Below are 21,875 nucleotides of genomic sequence, written 5' to 3'. Positions count from 1 at the left end.
GACAGTCTCAGAGGAGGTCAAAATACTGGATGTTAGCACTTCCTCCAGGCCCCGCCCAACAGTTACCTAGCAACAGCCTCCCCTTTTCCTCTCCCTCTCTCAACTCCTGTCACCACCTTCTCTCTCTCTCTCTCTCTCTCTCTCTCTCTCTCTCTCTCTCTCTCTCTCTCTCTCTCATCTCCCATGTGTCCCCAGCTGTCCTTTTCCCCTCTTCTGTCCTCTGTCCCCCTTTCTCTGCCTCTTCTCCCTTCCCCATGTCTCAGATAAATTCCCTTTTATACTAAGCCTGTCCTATGGCTGATTTCTCAGGGGGATGCCTCAGTATGGGCCCGCTGAGGTACTCCCTCCCTCCTGTATTACACTGCTGCAGCTGGTTTATAAAACCACACTGAACATCCCAAATTTATCCCGAGCCTTCTGGGTAACAAAGCTCTCTCTGATATATTTGGTTTCTCTAAAGTCACAAAAGTCCCCTACTTGAGCGAGCCTCCTTCTTCTCCCTCTGAACCCAGCATAGTGTTTTTAGACACAAAGCACACAATTATGCAGCTGGCACACTGCCAAAGTGCCAGATTTCAAGTGACCTTGGTTGTCCCACAGCACCTGCATTACAACTTGAAGAATAACACTTCTTTTGTACGTAACCTCCAACACTGAAGAACACGAACAAATAAACTGCAGAGACTCTGCACTTCTCTTCTGTATGCCTAGCACACAGGCAACTCTCAACAAACATTTGTCAAGATAGGTCATTTGGATCCTCTTCACAGCCTATCACAGGGCACTGCACCACGGATGCGCAATAAATATGAGTGGGCAGTCATTCCTCCAACGAGGTGCCACGTAGGAATGCTAATATGCTACCAGTCAGCACCATACAACCGACACAAGGGGCGGGGACTCAGCGCTGATCGATGTCAATCACCCCTTTTTCAACAAAGTCACTTCAATCTAAAATGTAGGGTTTCAAGTGAAAAGAGGTGTGTCCTAAGACTATAAACTGCAGCTTCGTGACCTTGAACAAATTGGTGGCTCTTGCTGCCTCATCTCCCCTAAGTGCAAAAGGGCATCAATTCCTCCCTAAATCAGGGAAATGATCTAGGACTGTTTAAATAGCTCAATTGAATGTTACATGAGAACATTACTGGTCATATTATAGGATGGCAGAAATGGAAGCGCTCTTCCAGACCATGCGCTTTCAAAGTCTGGTACCCAAGGAACAGAATAAAAACCACCTAGACAGTGTCTTCATGGAATCAAAGGACTGCATCCCTAATTTAGGACTAAGGTGTGGAGTTCAGACTTTTGGGGGGTGTTTTCGAAAGAGTCTAGCTAGGTGACTCAGGCTGGCCTGGGATTCGTGACCATTTTCCTGCCTCAGCCTCCAGAAAGATGGTTTGCCAGGCCTGGCTTAGTATCTGGAGGGAGAAGGGATGAGGGGTGGGGTTGACTGGGCTGCAGAGGCAAACCCAGTGCGGTTCGCGGCTCCGCCCCCCGGACCACAGGAACAGCCCCTTGTCAATCAGTCGTCACCCGAGGGCCGGAACCTCAGGCCCGCCACGTGCTCGCTCGCGCTGCGGCGCGCTTCCCACACGGGCACGAACCTGTCACAGAACAGGCAGGGTGTGTGCTGCCGGCCCTGTGCGGGCTCAGCGTCCGCGTCCTCGTCCTCCCAGCCCGCGTCGTCTCCGCTGTCCGACAGCTCCAAGGGCTCCGGCCCCAGCTCCGCGCCTTGTCCTGCAGAGCACACACTGTCAGCACCGGGACCCGCGCCCACCCACTCTTGCCCCGCAGCCCACGCGAGGGACCCACCGTTCCCCGCCGCCAGCGAACACATGGCCGCCGACCAAGCGCGCGACCGCACAGCGCGGGACCGGAGCTGGGAACGAGCGCGGGCGCGCGGTAGCCCCAAAGCAACCAACACGCGGACCGTGAACCGGCTGGGAAGCGCTTCCGGGTCACGTGGGCTTAGGGGGCGGGGCACCGCTTCCCAGCATCGACGCTTGCGCAACTGAGGCAGCCAGCGCTTGCAAGGTTGAACGCTACTTGTCGCAGCGCCCTCTGGTGGCCAATACAGGCCAGGCTTGGAGGCTCAGGGAAGATAAGGAAGCTCCGTTAACCTGTATGCGGACGTCACGTGAGGCCAAGCCCCAACCGCTACTAAGAGTGCTAAAGTGATGAGAACTACTTTTGTCTTTACAAACACCCCTGAGTTTGAACCGCATTTCTGAATAGCTAGAATTCTAAAATAACTCTTTTTTAAAATTTATTTATTTATTATGTATACATCATACAGCTTTCTGCCTGCATGTATACAACTACAGGCCAGAAGAGGGCACCAGACCTGATCATAGGTGGTTGTGAGCCACCATGTGGTTGCTGGAAATTGAACTCAGGACCTCTGGATGAGCAGTCAGTGCTCTTAACCTCTGAGCCATCTCTCCAGTCCCGAATTCTAACATGAGCATTCTCTCGGCCTTAGCTTCCTGACTGATAAAACAGGCTCGTGACTGCAGTAGCCTGTCTGTGAAAAGTTTGGCATTTGCTTGAGCCCATATCATGGAAACAGGTGGACTGTGTGTGATGCGTGCCAACAAAGGATGCCCTCTGCCCTGCCTGTGGGTTAGGGAGCATACCAGGGTTCCTGCTTCTCAGGCTCATTCCTCTCTAATATGCCTAGTATCTAACCGTGGAGTTCCCTCAGGCAGATGGGCAGCAGTAATTCTGGGTAGGTAATGCCTCCAAGCTGCAGCTGAAACTGGACTCTGCATGTCCAGTTAGGTCTGCATAATACCTGACAGCTCAGCTCAACTTCCCACCATGCACATCCTCAAGCCATTGTACTACTGATCATTGAAGCTCTTCAGTGGGCAGTTCCTCCTCTCCCCTCCCACCACAGGATTTTGCTCACATCACCATTTAAAGAAGTATTTTTATTGAGAATCCCATACAGTGTATTTTGATCATATTCTCCCCACCCTTCCCCTTAATTCCTCTCAGATCCATCCATCTGCCCCCATGGTTTTAACCCTCACCTTTGTAGCCTTTTAGAAAAGTAACATGGATTCCAGTTTCTGGGGTCCACATATTCTGGGTGTGGGGACAACCACTGGAGTATGGCCAACCTACCAGAGGCTACAGCCTTAAAGAAAACTCCCTCTCTAAGAAACATCCACTGCCCACGGCTCCTCAGTTAGGAATGGGTGCTTAAGAATGCCCAGCCACTCCATGTTAGAATGTCGACTGGCTTATCTTGTGTACACATCCACAGCTGTAAGCTTTATGAGTGCAGAGGTCCTGGTATGTCCAGAAGACAGTTTCCCTTCCAGTCCTCTCCATCCATCTTGTGCAGTCCTCCTACCCCTTGTGATGGTTTGAATAAGTATGACTCCCACAGAACCATGTGTTTGAATGCTTGACCCATGAAGAGTGGCACTATTAGGGGGCGTGGCCAGGTTGGAGTAGGTGTGGCCTTGTGAGAGGAGGTGTGTCATTGTGGGCGCAGGCTTTGAGGTCTCCTATGCTCAAGCTCCACGAAGCGTAGAGTCCAATCCCCTTCTACTGCCTTCGGATCAAGATGTAGAACTCTCGGCTCCTCCAGCACAATGTCTGCCTGCACACTACCATGCTTCCCACCAAGATAACAGACTCAGTCTCTGGAACTGTAAGCCAGCCCCAATTACATGTTTTCCTTTATAAAAGTTGTCTTGGTCATAGTGTCTCTTCACAGCAATAAAACCCCAACTAAGACACCCCTCTTCCCTGTCACATCACCACTTCTAAAAACAGGTTGTGTTGCTCCAGGCACAGCCCCATGTCTTTTTTTTTTTTTTTAAATCGGATATTTTTTTATTTACATTTCAAATGGTATCCCCTTTCCCCACCCAGCCACCCACCCCACCTTTCTTCTTTACTGCTACCATTTATTACCTTCTTCATCTCCTCTCCCTCCTCTTCCTCTCTTCTTTTTCTCCTTTCCCAAGTACCACATTCCACAGTCCGGCTCACAGAAGAGAACAGAGTCTATCACATGTCACCTTCTGAAGCTCCCTGACATCCCAGGACATTGCCAGAAGTCTGCTGGCCCTCCTTGGCTAGCAGACTGCTCACTGGTCTATTGCCATCTTGATAAGCACCTCTGAACAAAGTAATGAATATACAGCCTTTCTTATCTGGGTCCATCCAACTCTCCTTGCATAAACTTCTTTCCCTAGCAACCGCATTCTTCTGCTGAAGGAGCCTGCTGAATCATAGTGGTGCCCAAATGTTAACGGTGACAGTAATGCCAGTCTGGAGGGCGAGTGGGCCAGAACCCTCTGTGAGGCTGACATCCCCCGACAGTGTAGGGCTTAGGCGTGGGCTATTTTTCTCTCCTAAACATGAAGATAGATCCTTTTACTTTCACTCTACTCTGTTATTGAGATCTGACTGTGGACTTGCTCTCTCCTGAATGTTTGATGCGCAGAAACAGTAGAGAGAAATTTAAAACTGGCCACTGACTCTAGCCGCCTTCAGAGCCCACAAGGTTCAGTGTATTCTCACGGGTATCCCCAAAGCTTCTCAAAGCCCAAGACTGTTATGGTGGAAACACATCCAGGCTCCTCCAAGCCCAGCCACAAGAGAGCCCCACCAGCAGGAAGAAAACTTCTATTTTTGAGATGGGGTTTTACTATGCAGTCCAGGAAGACCTTGATCCTCCTGCCTCAGCCTCCCTAGTGCTAGGATCACAGGCATGCATCCAGCTCTGCCTCCTTAAAGCTCACATGTCAAGATCCCAGTCTGCTTGGGAAGACTTAACACTGGCAATGTCCATTGTCTTCCAAGAATATAAAGTCACACCACAGGGAATGGTATTCACTCAACAGCACCCACCAGAAGTTGAGGTGCGATCAGGACAATAGACAGTCATTGAAGTCAAGTGACTTGGTTGCTCCAGCACAGAGGTTGCACCTGTCCCGTGATGGAACTGGCACAATGTGCTCCTCTGGGCACTGACCCCTCCCCTCCCGGTTTTCCTTTCCTACCTGTTTAACGTGGATCACCTCAGGCTGGTAACATAGCTCCACTGGTAGACTTCTTACCTAGCCTGCATAAAGCCATGGGTTCAATCACAGCGCTACAGAAACCAGGCATAATGGGGCAAATCTATAATCCCAACACTTGGAAGCAGAGGAAGAAGAGTCATAAGTTCAAGGTCATCTTGGACTGCTTGTTGAATTTGAGGCCAGCCTGGACTACCCAAGACAAGACACTCCCCCAAAGAAAAAGAATAGAAAAGTGCACCACAGGGTTCCTCCATTTTAGAGTCTTTCCCAGTTTAGTGTCTGAGAGCTTTAGATTAACCACTGTTTGCAATTGCAAGGAGCCTGGGACCAAAAGAGAAACACGAGAATTTCAGTTTTATGCATACACAATATCCTAAGTTAACTGGAAACCTCTAGAAATAGACGGACATGGGGTACTTTAACAGAGTGGTTAAAGAAGCAGCTGCAGGGAGCTGGGTAGATGGCTCAGTGGTTAAGAACATTTGCTGCTCTTCCAGAAGACCTGAACAATGTGTTTCTAGCACACACATAGGCGGTCTGTAACTCCAGGTCAGGGGGATCTGGATGCCCAATTCTGGCCTCTCTGGCGCGCATGGGCGTGTACACACACACACACACACACACACACACACACACACACACACGCACACGTACTAAATACAAGCAATGGGATCAGGCTGAGTGGGGTTTATGCCGACCCTGCCACTTCCTAGCTTTAGAGCTTTTAAGCTATAGAGCCTTGGGCAAGGCAGTTAGCACTAGTGTGCCTCAGACTCCCCATCTGCAATATAAGGATAAGAATAGAAATTTAATAGAAGTTTAAATGAGAAATAAAGATATGAGGGTAACAGTATGGCTTTAGAGGATTGCTGCGGAATTATTAGAGAACATACAACCTAAAATTGTACAGACACCTGCACTGTTAGGGACTGTGATGCCATCCCCAGGGGCCTTCGCTGTACCGTCCCCACTAATACCCCCACAGTTTTTGGCAACTGAAACAGCACGCAGGGTTTCTCCATTTATTTTTATTCCTCAGAGAATTACAGAAGCTTGTTTTACAGCCTCTGTGTTGACACAGAGTCAAGGCACAGTGTTCACTCAGCTACATGCACCATCAGCACTGTGCCACTAGGAGACCAGACTGGTAACAAGCTTGAGCATCGCTCGCCTGCCTGGAGTGCCAGGGCCCCTCTGCTCAGATGGCTCTGTAGGAGTGCTTCAAAGCTGGTCTTACAACCAGAGGCACCGCACCTCCGGAGATCCCTGTTTGCAATCTACAAAGTATAGGCATGTGATATAAACCTGTTCCCCAGAAGCTTCCTGGGTGACTTACATGAACAACGGGACTCTCAACAACTGATGTGGAGCACTGCCATTTCCTGATGGAGCTGCATGTCTGAGGAGAGGGATACCACCAAGGACCACAAAGAGACTTTTTATAGAGCCCCAAATGACTGATTTGGTGACAGGCACTGAGGTTTTCACGAACGTCCTCCGGCATGGTCACAGTTTGGGTCCGTCGCTGTCTTTCCCCAGGTGGAGGATGGCCTTATTTTCCAGAAGTTCCATTTGTCCACTGCCGGGACTCACCAGGTTGTTCAGCATCGCTCTAACCACCGTCACCACAGGCACAGCGTACCCGCTGGCCCAAGAGTCTGGCAAAGAGCCGAAGAATTTCCTAGCTAGCCATTCGCCTGGACGAGACTCTTGCCTGTCACACAGCAGGACTCTAGGAGACAGAAAGGTAGAGGAAGAGAGGGCATGTATATTTGGACCATATTGGATACTTCAGACTGAGGCCTGTTCCCGAAATCTGTCAACTGAAGCCCAACCCCCAAGGTACCTGTATTTGGGGATGGCCCTTATGGCGGTAATTAGAGTTAATTGATGTTGAGGATGGAATAGGGCTGCTGTCCTTCCAAGGAGAAAGGACATCAGATATCTTTCTGTTCATGCACAAGCGAGGCCATGTGAGGCCATGTGGAGAAGGTGGCAGTCTAGTGAGGAGGGGCACCTCGGCAGACACCAACCCCAGTGACACCGCTATCTCAGACTTCCAACCTCCAGACTTCAAGAAAAACACTTGGCTCATGCGGTGGTTGGAAAGTTTGATTTGGTGCAAAGAGACAAAACCCGTGAAGTGAATAAAATTTAACATGTAAGGGGGAAAAATGCGTGTAGAAACTACTTCCAGGAAGTTCCAGGTGATTCTAAAGCAGCCCCAAGCTACTCTTTCTTTCTCCCCCACCCCCCCCCCCCCGGAGCTGGGAACTGAACCCAGGGCCTCAAGCGCTCTACCACTGAGCTAAATCCCCAACCCCGCTATTCTTTTTTTCAAAGCTGGTGGCTGGGTCCTTCAGAGAAGCCATTCACCACTAGCTGACCTTGTTCACAAGTGGACGAACAAGATGTTCTCAGCTGTCAGCCTCCCTGCTTACTCCTGGCAGCATAAAACTTACCCTGGCCGGAACACTGACAATCGATCAAACTTTAATTCTTCAACCTTGGCTTCCACTTCTCCCTGATAAGATTCAAAAAAAGAATTTTTTTAAAAAATTAAAATAAAATAAAACCGGTGTCTGACTGAGACCAATGCACTCAGATAAACCCTGACAGGGAATCACTGGGCTTGAAGATAATCTGCCTCTGCAGCTTTCGAGTCTCATGTCAGACCCAACCGACAGCAGCCTGAACCTTAAGTTCGGACCTGACCAAAGAGACCATCTGATCCTGGAGCAATGACGGTGAGCTGCTATTGGTCCAAGTGTAGAGCATAGCTGCCAATGGAATGCTCAGCCACAAACAGGACATCAGCATCACCCCCAAACCTCCAAGGCTCAGTGATCACAGCAGGGGAAGGGAGGCAGGAAGACTGTGAGAGACAGAGGTTCAGTGAGCAACAGTGTCTTTCGGACATGACAGCACTCAGCAGCTGTAGCTGCCTGCACAAGACCAAGCCAGGCAACATTCCAGCCTGGAGTTGGCTACATACAGCCCATGACTTCTCGGGAAGGGACAATGAGTCCTCTTTAAGGGTATGGCCCCTGGTAGGTCGGCCACACTCCGGGGTACTCCCCTCACTTATCAGTGTCAAAAGAGATCCAGAGAGGGTAAATGAAGCACCAGTTCAACCCTTTTCAGTTCCTCCTCAGAGCTCCAGGCCTACAGCGACCTTTTGAGTGTACAGGCAGGTGCAATGGGTCAGAAAAACATAGCAGTCAGGAGGTGAGCCACCACCCAGTGGATCATAGATGACCCTCTGTGTCAAGCACTTCTGAGCATTTGCAACCTCCACCCAGATCTCAGAAAGTGAAATTATAAATAGAATAGGCTTTAAATCAGAAAGCCATGAATTTTCACACCAGGGATGTATTCAAGAGAGGCCAGGGGAGTTATCAAGGTCCACTCAGTAGAGAGACCAAGGCAATGAAGGCAGTAGACATAGGAACCAATAAAATATGGGGCCAAGAATTCAGGATGTCATGCCTGGAAAAAGTGTAGTTAAGGCAATGAGGATCCCTGAATGGTGTGGAACTGCCGAGGGGCGTTTACAAAGCGTCCACTCCAGTCCAGGGGAGGACTTTAAACAAGTGCCTTTAACCTGGGTGGCCGGATGAAAGCCCCTTCTGCTGGAGGTATTTAGGGGAAAGGCAAGCGTGCTTCTGTGAAAGGATTCCACACTGAAAAGTCTGTGGCTCAGTAACCTCTAAGCACTGCTCTCGTCTTGAAGACAGATGACCGTGTCCTGAGACACGGAGCCCAAAACCAGGTCTGCCCTCCTGCAGCAGCAACTCCACTTCAACATTAGCAAATGAAAACTTCTAGTTAAAGTCAGAAATAATCAGGCATTGTACTGGCAAAAGGCACAGATATTCTGCCCTCTTGGCCACAAGAAAAATGGAGGGGAAGTCTCCGTAGCTGAGACGCCAGGGTTCCCTCTGCTCCACCCACTTTACTGAATAATCCATGGCGAAGACACCAGAAGTGGTCTCTTAAAGCATAATTGTCTTCTAAGAATGTTTCTCCCAAAACAGTTCTCACCGCTTTGAAAAATATACAATACAATGTGTTTAATGCTTTTTAAAAAATTATACTAGTTACAAGCATTGTCAATTTCCCCATGGCCATGGATGGAAAACAGAACACTCACAAACCTTTACTTGTAAGTATAAGAAACTGCTGGACTTATCAGCCCCCCTGGAGGACAGCAAGTTGAAATGTTTGCACCCTCCTGCTTTCGCCAGCTCTGCAGACTTCAGCACATAATCTCGGTCGACACGGACAAATCCATCCTGGGGGCAAAAGGACCTGAGTTATTTCCTAATGCTACAGGCTGGGAGGCCTAGGGGAAATGGAGCTGTAAATAAAGTGCATTTAAGCCATAGTCGAAAGCCAGGCTTATACTCTGGGAAAGGCTCAAACTGCGATTCTCCAGATGGACCCAAGGGCTTCAACAGCAAAGATGGACGGCACAACATCACACAAGTGACACCACACGAGTGACACCACACGAGTGACACCACACAAGTGACACCACACGAGTGACACCACACGAGTGACACCACACATGCGACACCACACGTGCGACACCACACGGATGGCAGTGAAACCCAGACACCAAGCAAAGCCACCATGAGCCGAGGAAACAGCACTGGCTCGGTGGCAGGCCTGCTCTGGGTCACACGTGCTCCTCTTCTTTCGTTATTATGCATTTATTATTTATCTACTGATTGATTAGTTGGCCGACTGTGCTGCTGCTCATCACTGAATTCGGGGCCTCATCCACCACAAGCAAACCCTTCGCGTGGAGCCCCAACCCCAGCCCATTTCTTTTAACAATTTTACAACTTTGCTTTTTCTTTTTTCTTTTTCCCCCCTGCATCCACCACGCTGGGTTCTCCAAAGTACCACACAGGAACACCCAGCAGGATGAGAATGGGAAATTTGATATCCAGCTTATGTGGAGCCTTTACAAAATACTTCGGATTTTAGATGGCAATGCACTTTCAATTTTTTTAAAAGCTGGCAAGCATATAATCAAAAAAAAAAAAACGTTAGAAAGGGACCTATCAAAATGACTTAGTGGGGGAGGATGCTTGCCACCTTGAACCTGTCGAACTTCAAACCTGTGTGAAGGTGGGAGGAGAGAGCCACCTTTGCAGATCTGTCCTCAGGCCTCCATTACATGTGCTTGGGGTGCTCACTAACACACACACACACACACACACATACACACACACACACACACACACACACACACACACACTTTAAATGTTTAAAGAGGGCTGCTGTGGGTCTGAAGACAGCCTGAGTTACAAGGACAAGGTTGGAAACGCCCTCTCCCCACACTGCCCCATCCAGGTTCAGTAAGGACAGTGCTGAATCTTCATTCTTAAGTCACATCACAGAGTCAGTGATATGAATTCAGAATGTAAGATATATTCATCCAAAAACAACTGAATAAAGAGGTAAATCCAGTTAGGATTAAAACGGACCAACAGAACCAAAAACAGACCCACAGGGTCATGGGGAAGGACAGGGTTGCCCCAGAGGCTCACTGAAAGATATTCTTTCCCACCCCAGAGTGAACTGAACCCAGGTCCTCAGGTGAGGTGGTGCACGCCTGTAGTCACAGCAGAGGCAAGATCATGGCAAGTTTCAGGCCAGCTTGGTTTTCATAGCAGGTTCCAGACCAGCCAGGGCTAAGAGCAGGGACCATGTCTCCAAACACAATAAACAAACTAAAAAAAAAAAAAAAAAAAAAAAAAGTGAAGCAAACTAAATTTTAACACATAGGGGAAAAAAGAGTGAGAAAGTTGATTTCTTGATTTCTCAAAATGGACATTTTAGATATGCTGAGAGTAGACAGGAAAAATGCCAAACTGAGAGAGAGCCTCCCTGGGTCTCATATTTATTTCTTTCCCTTACTCTAATTAAAACCAACTTTAATAACTGCTTTATTATTCACAATGCATATTTGGCTAGTAACATAAATTTTGTCTTGCCTTAGCACAATGCTTGGATTATTTTAGCTGTCTGTGTTCCAATGCCTTTTTCTTTTTCCAGCAGTTTCTTTAAAAATAAGAGAGGCTCAGCCAATCACAAGCCTCCAGACCGACGCTATCTCTCTCGCTTAATCCAGGGCCAGGAGAGGGATAATTTGATTAAACTGAGACCCTAATTTATTTGGCTTTAGTTCTGGATCAACCTCCCCTTAATAGAGTGCTGTCGCCCCCAATTGTTTGATGGGAATTAAAGTGACATAAATACCATGGGACTCTTTCAAGCTGATTAGTGGGCGAAGGCATATCAATACCACCCCAGCCAGCAGGCTCTGGCGTCCTTCCTTTCACCAGCCCAGCTAGCAACTGACAACAGCTCCTTGAAGGACCAGCACCCACGCCAACGTGTGGACCCCGGCCCCCAGCCCATCATCCCGACTCAATGGGCTCTGGTGACAAGGTGCCCACACCTTTCTCCAGGGCTGTTCTCCAGACAAAGCTAAATATTGTTTTATTAGCAATCAATGGCTGTTAATCCCAACCGACCTCACAAATCCTCTGAGCCCTCAAGCTCATTATAAAAACGCACTTTTCCAAGCACACTAAATTTTAAATTTCACTTCCTTCACACTGACAGCATGGCCTTTTAGCTGCTGAATGAGATGCTAAAGCGAAAGGGTCAACAGCTTCCAGGGACTCAGAAAACAAGCTGACATGAAGTCTCTCGGAATGCTTGGGGACACCGATGTGTGCTAGGGTGGGGGAGGGTGGCATAAGGAAGATTCTAGCTGTATGCAGAAGGGTTGATTATACATGGCTTTAATATTATACATAGCTTTATTTAATATTACTCTCTACTGCTCAAATTAAAAGCAGTAGAAAAAAAAAAAAAACAAACTTCAGAAGGTACTCTGTACCCTAAAGACAGTTTTGCGGAAAAACTACCTCACTGTCTAACCACACACAGAGAGAATTCAGGCCTCTCCTCAGAGAATATTAATTCCATTATGCTAGTGAGTCTTCAAATCCCACAGCCAATGGTCCTACTCCAAGATGGAGATACTTTCCAGAATAAGGAATTAAGTTTCCACCGTAAATTTCTTTCCCAGGATCTACTCAAAACAAACAAACAAAAATGCATACACATAGGCAGAGATGGGCTCAAGGACCACGCCATGAGCATAGACAAACTGCCCAGATACTCTTGAGTCTTAGTAAAATACAAAATAAAAAAAAAATGCATCTTCACTGGCCATGCTAATGCACCCCTTTAATCCTGGCACTTGGGAAGCAGAAGAGGTGAATCTCTGTGAGATCGAGGCCAGCCTGGTCTACAGAGAGTTCCAGGACAGCCAGGGCTACATAGAGAAACCTTGTCTCAGAAAAACAAAAACAAGCAAGCAAACAAACAAACAAACAAAAATGCATCTTCTAGTCTTTTTTTACCAATATCTGAAAAACTAATTAACAACACTACAATTCTGTGACTCTAGAACAACCCATCTTTGTCATTTTCTTCTTGCTTTGAGATAGGATCTCACGTAGCTCAGGCTGGCCTCACACTCACTTATGTAGCCAACAATGATGTTGAGGTACTGATCTTCCTGCCTCTACTACCCAAATGTGAGGATTCCAGGCCGAGAACAACTCATGTCAAGAAGTGGGGTGGTTTGAGTGAGAAACGTCCCCCACAGTTTCAAGCATTTGAATACTTGGTCTCAAATTGGTGGCCCTGTTTGGGATGTGACCCTTTTGGAAAAAGTCTGTCACCGGAAGCAGGGTTTGAGGTTTCAAAGTCTTTCACAGTTTCCAGTGGGCTGTTTCCTGCTTGTGGTTCCAAACCTGAGTCCTCAGCTTGCTGCTCCAGCCTCCAAGCCTGCCACCTGCTGCCTCTGCTGTGCCATCATGGACTCTAACCCTTTACAACCATAAGCCCAAATAGTCCCTTCCATGAATTGTCTCAGCCACAATGTTTTACTGAAACAATAGAAAGGTAACTGATACAAGATATCTAAGAACGGATAGTGTCAGAGAACATTCTAGTACAGTCTCCAGGCCCTTCCTGAGGAGGAAGGCCTATCACTGTGTAAACGGTCTCAGCTGTGATTCTGTTTAGGGTTTTTGCTCCTTCACCTCTTCTCAGTTCCACCCTAAATCGGAGTGAAAAACAGATGCCAATGGAGAACTGTATCATCCAAAACCCCGTGCGCATGCCCTGGATGGCCTCTCCCTATCTGATGTACAGAAACGAGAGACAGCTCTTTCTTAGAGGAAAAGCACAGAAACTCGAGCCAAACAGCCACTGGGAATTCCTGAGCCCATCACTCATTTCAGTCACTGCAGGCGGAAGGGAGTTGTGTGCTAGACAGGAGGGGTGCTCAGCTGACACTAACCTGCATACTCTAGGCTACACAGCTACCTGTTTGCCCAGAGGACCTGTGATCTGAGTCCTTGGCACCATCAAGGACTTCACCATTTCACAAGCCTCCGCCTGAACATCAAATATAGCAGTGGTGCTCCCAACAGGTCTGGGCATCTTATTCTGGAAAGGAACAGGAACAAATACGCTGGCTGTGAGGGCTCTGCTAACTCCCATCTGCCATTACTGCACAGAATGCTATGGATGACATGAGATTCAATGAACCTGACTGTGTTCTAAACGGGCTTTATCCTTGGAAACTAAAATTAGAACTTACTGCATTTTCATGCAGCATAACATTTAAGTCAGCCACTTAAGACCCATCTGTCATCCACAGGCCATACAAAAATTGATGGTAGGTGGCACTCAACGCCCAAGCTGGATTATCAGAGTATATTATCAGGATCAGAAGCCATGAGCGTCTACAGATGCCTAGTAAATGTTGCAATGGCTGCATCAATCACTTTAACAGGATCAAGAATATGACAATCTGGACTGCTAGAGTCTACTGCTAATAGGGGAGACACATGGGTGGTGGTGGTAGGGATGAAACTGCCCAAACCTGATACCCAAATCCTTCTCATACTGTACACGAGGGACCTGCATTATTCCCAGCAGCGTCTTTGACTTTTGCTCTTAAAGGTACGTTTGCTTCCCAAGGGTACCCCAGCCTTCACTTGACCAAGCAAGATTATTAGAACTACAGCTCTTAGAAAAGCAGAAGAATATAGCTCCATGGCCCCCAGTAGCAAGTCCAACAGGGGAGCAAGACCAGCTGTACCAGATCTCCCAAGGAACCTGCAAAACAGGCAACACGCTTCTAACCCCAGAGACGCTCATCTAGCACGTCTGGATTTAGAGCCAAGTCAGAAAGCCACTGCTCCGGCTACACAGCTGTGCCCTGTGAGTGTGGAAGGAGGGCAGCATCTAAGCAGCCATTGATGAAGAAACTGGTTTCCAAACAGCTGCAGAAAGCTAAGACGTCTGCCTAGCGTCGGTGCTAGTGGAAATCCATAGGTTTAAGAATATTCTAGATCCTAACCCTGATACCTGAGCACGCAGTCTCACTTGGAGAAAGACTCATTGCAGAGTCAATTTGTAATGACGAGGCTGGGCTGAGTCAATTCCCCCTCATATGATGTCAACAACTCCTGTCCTCATCACACAGGACAACATGGACACAGACACACGCACAAAGGTCTTATAAAGACAACTATCAGAAGACAGGGGGAGAGCCCAGAAGAGAACACTTCCATCGAGGAGCCACCCAATGACACCCTGGCCTTAGACTTCTAATCTGCAAAGCTGAGAGGCCACACAGGCTGTTGTTTACCCAATGCGAGTTCGCTAGGAGCATCTTGGGAGACTATTCCACAAAGGCTCACAGAAGGACTTAGCCATCTTCTCATAGGATCTGAACAACACTTCTCTGACCAACACTCTGACCAAAATTGTTGAGGCAAAAAGTATCCCTGTAACAAACAGCTCCTGAAAGAGATGAGGCCTGCCAGCGGCCTCGCAGTGTCCATCTGATTAGCCACTTGGCTAGTCCTTCTCCAAAGAGGTCCAGTGACCCAGAATCCCAGCAGCGCTCAGAAAGCCACAAGCCCCTCTGAACCATGATTCCTAGCCATTTAAGTTACTGCAACCTCCAAACAGTGTTATAACTCTGAGTCTAAATTAGCTTTTTTTTTTTCTTAAAGGTCTCTGTCCTTTGCTTTGGAGACAGGGTCTCACAAACTCCAGGCTGGTCTCACGCTTACTACGTAGCCTTGGACTCTTCAGTCCTTCAGGTGCTGGGAATACAGGTACATACCACCACACCAGGCCTTAAAAGACCTGGTAATCTGAGTCTGACACCTGGAACCTACAGGAAAAATGAAACAAAACAGATGAAGTTCTATGCCGTGTATTACTAAGGTAAGATAGTATGCAGAAACAGGAGAATATCCTGGAAACTTGGAGGCCAGCTAGCTTGAAGTGTGGTAGACAAGGTGGGAGAGATTCCTAAAAGTTGTCCCTTGACCTCCACATGTGCACCCTAACACATGAATCTGAGCATGCGTGCTTGCACACACACACACACACGAACACACACCTTTCTAGAGGTAGAAACAACTTACTACCCTGCCAGCATCCTTTTGATCCTTTACCTACTAACTCATTTCTGAGACTAGTCACCTGGCTGCTCTTTGCCCTTTTGTACTCATTAATTATCTTTATCTTTTCAAGCTGATTTTAAGGACTGAGTGGCCTGTGGGAGCCACCTTGATTAAACTATCTTCCTCTGATTAGAGCTACAGCTTTAGCGCGACATTTAACTTTTCCCCCAATAGTGTAGGATGTTTGCCTCGCCCTCTGCTCAGTGCAGCAGTTCACTTTGCTGAGTCATCGCCAAACCCAGGCTTGAGCCTAAGGCTGAAGGCTGCTTTAGGAGGAGGCGCTTATTATGACTGACAGGATAGAAAGGACCACACCAGCTGAGCAGGAATATGATCCCTTCTAGAGGAAGAAATGCATTCAGGAAGCAAACTTCCCTGTAATCTATCTAGTTCCTACCCCTGAGCTTCCAGGTTGGATGTGTAAAACTGCCCAGGACACAAATGTCCACCTTTGCTAGAGACATTTGTAGAATTGCTTTCTGTATCACCAAGAGGCCTAGAGAGACACAACCGAGCTGATATTCTGCTGGTCGAAACCCACAGTTCACAGCCACAGCGTCTACTGGTTCATAACAGCTACTGTAAGTGGGGCTTGGAGAAATGGCTCAGCAACTAAGGGCAGGTTCTCAGTCTGGGTTTTCAGAGGGCCTGAGTTCAATTCCCAACACCCACACCAGGAGGCTCACAACTGCCTCTAACTCCAGTTCCAGGAAGCTCCATACCTCTGGCCTCCATAAGCACCTGTAAAACACACACGTACACACTACACACACCACACACACACACACACACACACTACACACACCACACACACACACACTTTGAAAGATAAAAATGGAATCTCGAAAACAACAACAACAACAACTGGTATAAGTCACTGAGTCACTGTAGAGGTTAATGCTGTCAACTCGATCTGGGCACGTCTGTAGGGCATTTCTAGATTGGGTTAATTTGAGGTGGGAATCCCACCCTCAATGCAGATGGCACTATTCCACGAACTGTTCCGTGAGAACAGAAGGAAGAAAGTGAACTGGGCCCTGGCATCATCTTTCTGTTCCCAGACTAAAGCTATGATGACCATCATGTTCCCACCACCAGGTCTTGCCCACCATGCTGGTGAGCCCTCGGACTGTGAGCCTCACCTTCCTTAAGTTGCTTTGCCAGGTACTTTGTCACGGTGATGAAAAAAAGCAGCTAATACAATCATTACAGCGAAATCAATGTCCCACATATTTAATAGATATACGGACTCAAGCAAGCAAATCCTGCTGGATGAACAAACCATATTCAAGATCTAAACTGAAAAAGGATGTATAAAACATTTGCCCAGGATCTATACTATAAACAATGACTTTTAACTATGCAGTAAACTACAGCTTCTGGATAGGGGCTGACTCAATTTCGTACACCATTAAAGAGAAAATAAAAATGTGTATTAAAGCAGTTTTGCGTCAGCGAGGGCTGAGTCATGCCTGGGCTGAATCACTGCTGGTGGCTAAGTCATCACGGGGGCTGACTGAATCGTGCCTCTGGGTTCTGACGATCTAGCTTCCAAGTTTAAAGGATAGCTGGAAAGCAGATTGGAGCAAATAAGAGAGAAAATGCTTCAAACCTAAAACATTTATCGTGGAGAGAAATATAAAGCTCGCCGCCCACAGCCTGAGCCAACTGCGTTTGCCCAGAGACTATTGGCTGCCTCCCTTAGTCAGGGGACGTTGTGATGATTATAACGTCTGCCATCGGCTCATCACCTAAGTATCTGTCATGCATCTGGCATTCAGCCTTAACTCAGAGGCTATTACGTAGAGATGATGACCCTATCGGAAATACCCCATGTATAATACAGACGGGACAGCAGATGGACTCTTAAGCACATCTTTACATTTAAGCACTGCAGCGTGCCCCCAAGAAAAAAAAAGAGTAAGCAAGAAAAGGATCCTTGAGGCTGTCAAGATGGCGCGGCAGTTGGGATCTTAGAGTGCTTCCGCAGAGGACCCACAGTCCCAGTCCCCCTGCCGGGTAGCTCACCAACACCTGTAACTCTTCTGAAGTCTGTGGGCACAGCCCCCATCCCCTATACACACTCACATAAAAGAAATAAAGCCAGTCTTTGAAAGGAAGGAAGGGAGATATCCTCGAGTCCTGGCCAGTAAAGAATAGGGTTAATTTCCTGCTCACCGCTCCAGCTTTTCTCCTGGTGGTGCCCAGGCAGCAGAATCCAACATCGTGACCTTGAAAGGCAGGGGCGTACTCATCCAGCTTTTCGAAATCCACCACCTCTTGATTCTAGACAAGGAAGGGCACAATGGCATGTAACTTCATACACTTCCAAAAAGAGGCAAAACCCTTTGAGATGTAAAGAAGAGATGGCAAATGATTGCCGGAACCTCTAAGCTCGTGATATCAGATTTTCCAAATTCCCCTTTTCCTACAAAACACAGTAATGTGGAGTTGAGTGTGGATGGCCACTCAGGCCAAGTGCTTCCAAGACACGCGTGAGGCCCTGGGTTGGTTACCAGGCAATGAAAATAACTCCATCAGAACTGATAATCAATGATTCGCATGTACGTCCACAGAACACGTAACTGCAGTAGGGCAAGTCGAATTTCAAATACCAAGGTCATGTGTACCTTACCTTTGGGAAAACAAAGTATACCATTCTGTGCTTTACCAGGAAGGAAACTATTTGGGTAGGATGTGGAAACAAAACGGTAATTAGAATCTCAAAGAAGATCCAGCTTCGGATCTTAGGCCTGGTGCCCACAGATGTACAACTGTGGCAGAGCGTTTATTGTTTTTTTTTTTTTTTTTTTTTTTTTTTTTTCCTTTGGAGCTGGGGACCGAACCCAGGGCCTTGCGCTTCCTAGGTAAGCGCTCTACCACTGAGCTAAATCCCCAGCCCCTTGTTTTCTTTTTTTTAAAGTTTGTGTGTATGGGCACTTTGTCTGCCTCCATCCACGTTTGTGTACCACATGTATACACTGTCAGAGGGGCCCGGAGGAGGGCGTTAGATTCTCTGGAACTGGAACTAACAGATGGCTGTGAGCCACTATGTGGGTAAAAGCGGCCTGTGCTCTTAACTCCGGGAGCCATCTCTTCCAACCTGTGGCTAATCGCTGATCATGTGTATGTCTTGGTTTTGTTCAGTTGTAATGTCTAGGGGCTACTCTTCAATTCAGTTCATGGACTACCTTCATTAGAATGATCCAGAAGGAACCTGAGACAAAGGCATTTTCTTAGGACTCTTGCCAATACCTGTGAGTCAGCCTCTGCAGCTGTACAGCTCCGTCCTCGGTATCTCTCCCTCTCTTCCCTCTCCTCCCTCTCCTGCTCCCTCCCTCCTTTTCTTCCTCTCTCTCTCTCAAGGCCAAACTGGCCTCAATCTTCCCACGTACCTAAGGCTGACCTTGAGTTTCATCCTCCTGCCTCTACCTCCCAAGTGCTAAAATTGCAGGTGTGCTCCACCATATCCAATCGCAGAGTTCGAGGGACTGAACCAGGGGCCTTAACCGTGCTAGGCGTGCACTCTATCAACCGAGCTGCATCCCTAGCGCCTTTCGTTCTCCTCTGTGGCATTTCTTTTTTTTTTTTTTTCTTTTGTTTTGTTTTTTCGGAGCTGGGGACTGAACCCAGGACCTTGCGCTTGCTAGGCAAGTGCTCTACCACTGAGCTAAATCCCCAACCCCTCTCTGTGGCATTTCTAATCTCCACTGAAATTGGCAAGCTAAGAAAGGAGCCAATTGCAGAAACAGAGGCGGGGGACCTGAGTTTAAGGCCAGCCTTCCCTGGTTAAAGAAACACTGTCTCGAACCTAAGCCACCTATATCTAAGAGTCTAGGAGTGCCATCAAAGGCACACTATTATGTCACACTGGAGTTCACATGAAATCTTGGATTGTCACTACCTTCAGTTCCTTCTGAAGGATTTTCCTGGCATGGTATATATGATACTAAAGAAAAATTAAATTGAATTAAGTATGGCCTGGTTAAGAGGTGTACCACCTGCTCTCAGAGAAAATTGCAATCTTAGACTCCACTTGCCAGGAATCTCCCCAGGGTTCAGGAAACTAGACCATGGAGTTCGCCCGGCACCCACCTTTGCCCAAGCAGAGATGTCTATTTTAATCAGCCAGTTCTGATGCACCAGGCATTTGTAAAACAAAACAACCAGGAAATCAACCACCTGCATTTGCAAGTGTGCACACCAGGCAAAAACATGTAGGGCCCATGGGAGACTGACTGCCTTGAGGTCCCAACAGCACACTACACTCTTTAATTTGCTGCGGTTGATAGGTAACTCTTGTTTACTGAGAACAGAATGTCCACAACTCTCCAACTTAAGATACTTGGGCATTATTACCAGATGGAAGTCTGACATTACCATTTGCTGTTGACTTACAAATAAGGCACTATGTGTTTACAAACACACAAGCCTTGGGTGTCAAGCGAGGAGGATTCCTGCTTGGGAGAAATTTGGGAGAAAAGTCCTTGTCACACTTTCCCACTCTGACAACGTGAAGCACACAGGTAGGCAAAATGTTCAAGCGCTGCGCTCTAGTAACTAAACAGCACCTTTCCCTGACTACCATACCCCCATTCCAGTCTAAGTTCTGAACACCAGACAGCATTGCAGGATGCTATCCTATAAAAGGCAGGCCTGCAAGCCAGGCACAACCCAGGGCTTGATGGAAGGGCTCTTCTAGATCAATCGTGCCCAATTTTGATCATTTTCCATCTCCACCACCACATGGCAACTGTCAGCCTTTGGATATGGACACCTTCCCCTCAGCAAAATGATTGCGGCTACATTCCCTTTTAGCCCCAGCTCAAATACCCACCACATTGTTATAAGCTTCCTCCTCAAATGTGAGCTTCCTCCGACCAATGAGCGTTACTTTGGAAAATAGGTTCTGTCCCAGGATTTCTTTTAAAAGTACTTTTCCGGTTTCACCGCTGGCGCCCAAAATAAAGACGGATTTATTCTGCATCTTGAAGTCTTCCCGAAGCTTCAGCAGTGTTTCCTTGTCCGCCATGCTGGGGAAACAACACCCACCGGTACCTCTCTCAGAGTGCTAGGGGACACTCTTTACCCTGGGGGACAAGGGTTGTTAACTGTTGGGCAGAAGAGACTTACTCTACACAGTACCAACCCTGGGGAAGTGCTGAGTCACACAGCCAGTGACGGTGGCCAATCCGGGCACCTCACAGGTACCCGGCTGGATGCGCCCAGGTGTCTACACCACCCAGCCTCGCTGACCCTGGTAACCCAGCCCGCTTGGGCAGGGCTGCAGGTCCCGGCTCCATTCCCTACCCGGGGTTACCTGGGGGCAGCCCCGGACCCCTCGTCCCCACGCTGCAACAGTAGCATTGAAGCCACCAGCGCGGCTACCACAGCGCCCAGCACGGTGGAACTGAGCATTGCTCCACCTGCAACCCCTGTCCTCTCCCCTCCTGCCAAGGAGACCCCACGAGGTCCAGCCGGAGCCTACCCGCCGGCGTCTTCCGGGTGACAGTGTGCTCGCGGCCCCGCCCCACTGAGGGCTGGAACGGAGCGCGGGCCCCGCCCCTGCGCGGGGGCTGCATCCAAGGCTCGAACCACTCCCTGGGGCTGAGCTGCAGCGGGGGCCAGGGCGTGGAGACCTTTCTTCTCATAGCCTGCCTTGCAACTGCGCTCTTCCTCTCTGGGGGCCAGAGCCTTCAAGTTTTAGCTAAAAGGCAACCCAGACTTGACCCTCAGTCCCCGAAGTGTAATTTCCGTCACATACTGGAAGGCATCATCTCACCCCCACGTTAAAAATGAACTCCTTCTCAGGCTGGGGACACAGCCTGTAGCTCAGTTAATCAAGTGCTTGCCTGGCATACAGGGAACCTAGGTTTCACACCCAGTCGTGGGTGAAGTTGGATGTGGTGACACAAGCATGCAATACCGTCAGGTAGAGGTAGGAGGATCATCCTCCTTGGAAACTCTCTAAACAGACGTGGGAAAGGGTGGTGCCCGGGTGAGGAAGATCAATATATAAATATATATAAATAAACATATGAAATTGTCAGTAAACATTTTTTAAAATCCTCGCTCCATTTAAACACTATGAAGAACTAAACTATTTCTTGCCTCTTTTAAGGACACATATCCTATTCTCTCAAGCCACTAGTTTTCAGGTTGATCTCCCTGCCCAGATCCTGGACCCCTTCTGGTTGGTTGGGACAGGAAGAGTTTCCAAACCTGATCCTGTGATTTGATGTTC

General features: G+C 48.1%; 2 protein-coding genes across 6 annotated transcripts in view; both read right to left on the bottom strand.

Annotated features, from left to right (window-relative positions):
- Prmt3 (protein arginine methyltransferase 3) overlaps positions 1 to 1,970 on the bottom strand; it is an 89,905-nt gene extending 87,935 nt beyond the window's left edge. The window contains exons 1-2 of one of the 2 annotated variants that reach the window (XM_039093128.2): positions 1,813 to 1,970; positions 1,605 to 1,737 (exon numbers count right to left, since the gene is read on the bottom strand). In XM_039093128.2, the coding sequence (XP_038949056.1) occupies positions 1,605 to 1,737; positions 1,813 to 1,837 (158 nt within the window). In that variant the 5' untranslated portion in view covers positions 1,838 to 1,970. The remainder of the gene's footprint in view (positions 1 to 1,604; positions 1,738 to 1,812) is intronic. The other variant, NM_053557.2, reaches the window with a different exon arrangement.
- A 4,088-nt stretch (positions 1,971 to 6,058) lies between these two features.
- Htatip2 (HIV-1 Tat interactive protein 2) lies at positions 6,059 to 21,445 on the bottom strand. Of its 4 annotated transcripts, none has more exons than XM_006229250.5 (6): positions 21,120 to 21,445; positions 20,469 to 20,664; positions 17,810 to 17,917; positions 9,203 to 9,340; positions 7,508 to 7,569; positions 6,059 to 6,777 (listed from the first exon to the last, which is right to left on the bottom strand). In XM_006229250.5, exons 2-6 carry the CDS (start codon positions 20,661 to 20,663, stop codon positions 6,552 to 6,554), a joined length of 729 nt encoding a protein of 242 aa, XP_006229312.1. In that variant the 5' UTR covers position 20,664; positions 21,120 to 21,445; the 3' UTR covers positions 6,059 to 6,551. The 4 variants fall into 4 exon arrangements, with proteins under 4 accessions (XP_006229312.1, XP_006229313.1, XP_006229311.1 ...); XM_006229251.4 differs by having other exon boundaries at positions 20,469 to 20,721; positions 21,120 to 21,173; XM_006229249.5 differs by having other exon boundaries at positions 20,952 to 21,136.
- Between the last annotated feature and the right edge of the window lie 430 nt (positions 21,446 to 21,875).

This window comes from Rattus norvegicus, chromosome 1 (genome assembly GCF_036323735.1).
Source record: "Rattus norvegicus strain BN/NHsdMcwi chromosome 1, GRCr8, whole genome shotgun sequence".
Lineage (NCBI taxonomy): Eukaryota > Metazoa > Chordata > Mammalia > Rodentia > Muridae > Rattus > Rattus norvegicus.
The sequence above is the reverse complement of the archived record's forward strand: the minus strand, read 5'-3'. Positions and strand labels throughout refer to the sequence as shown.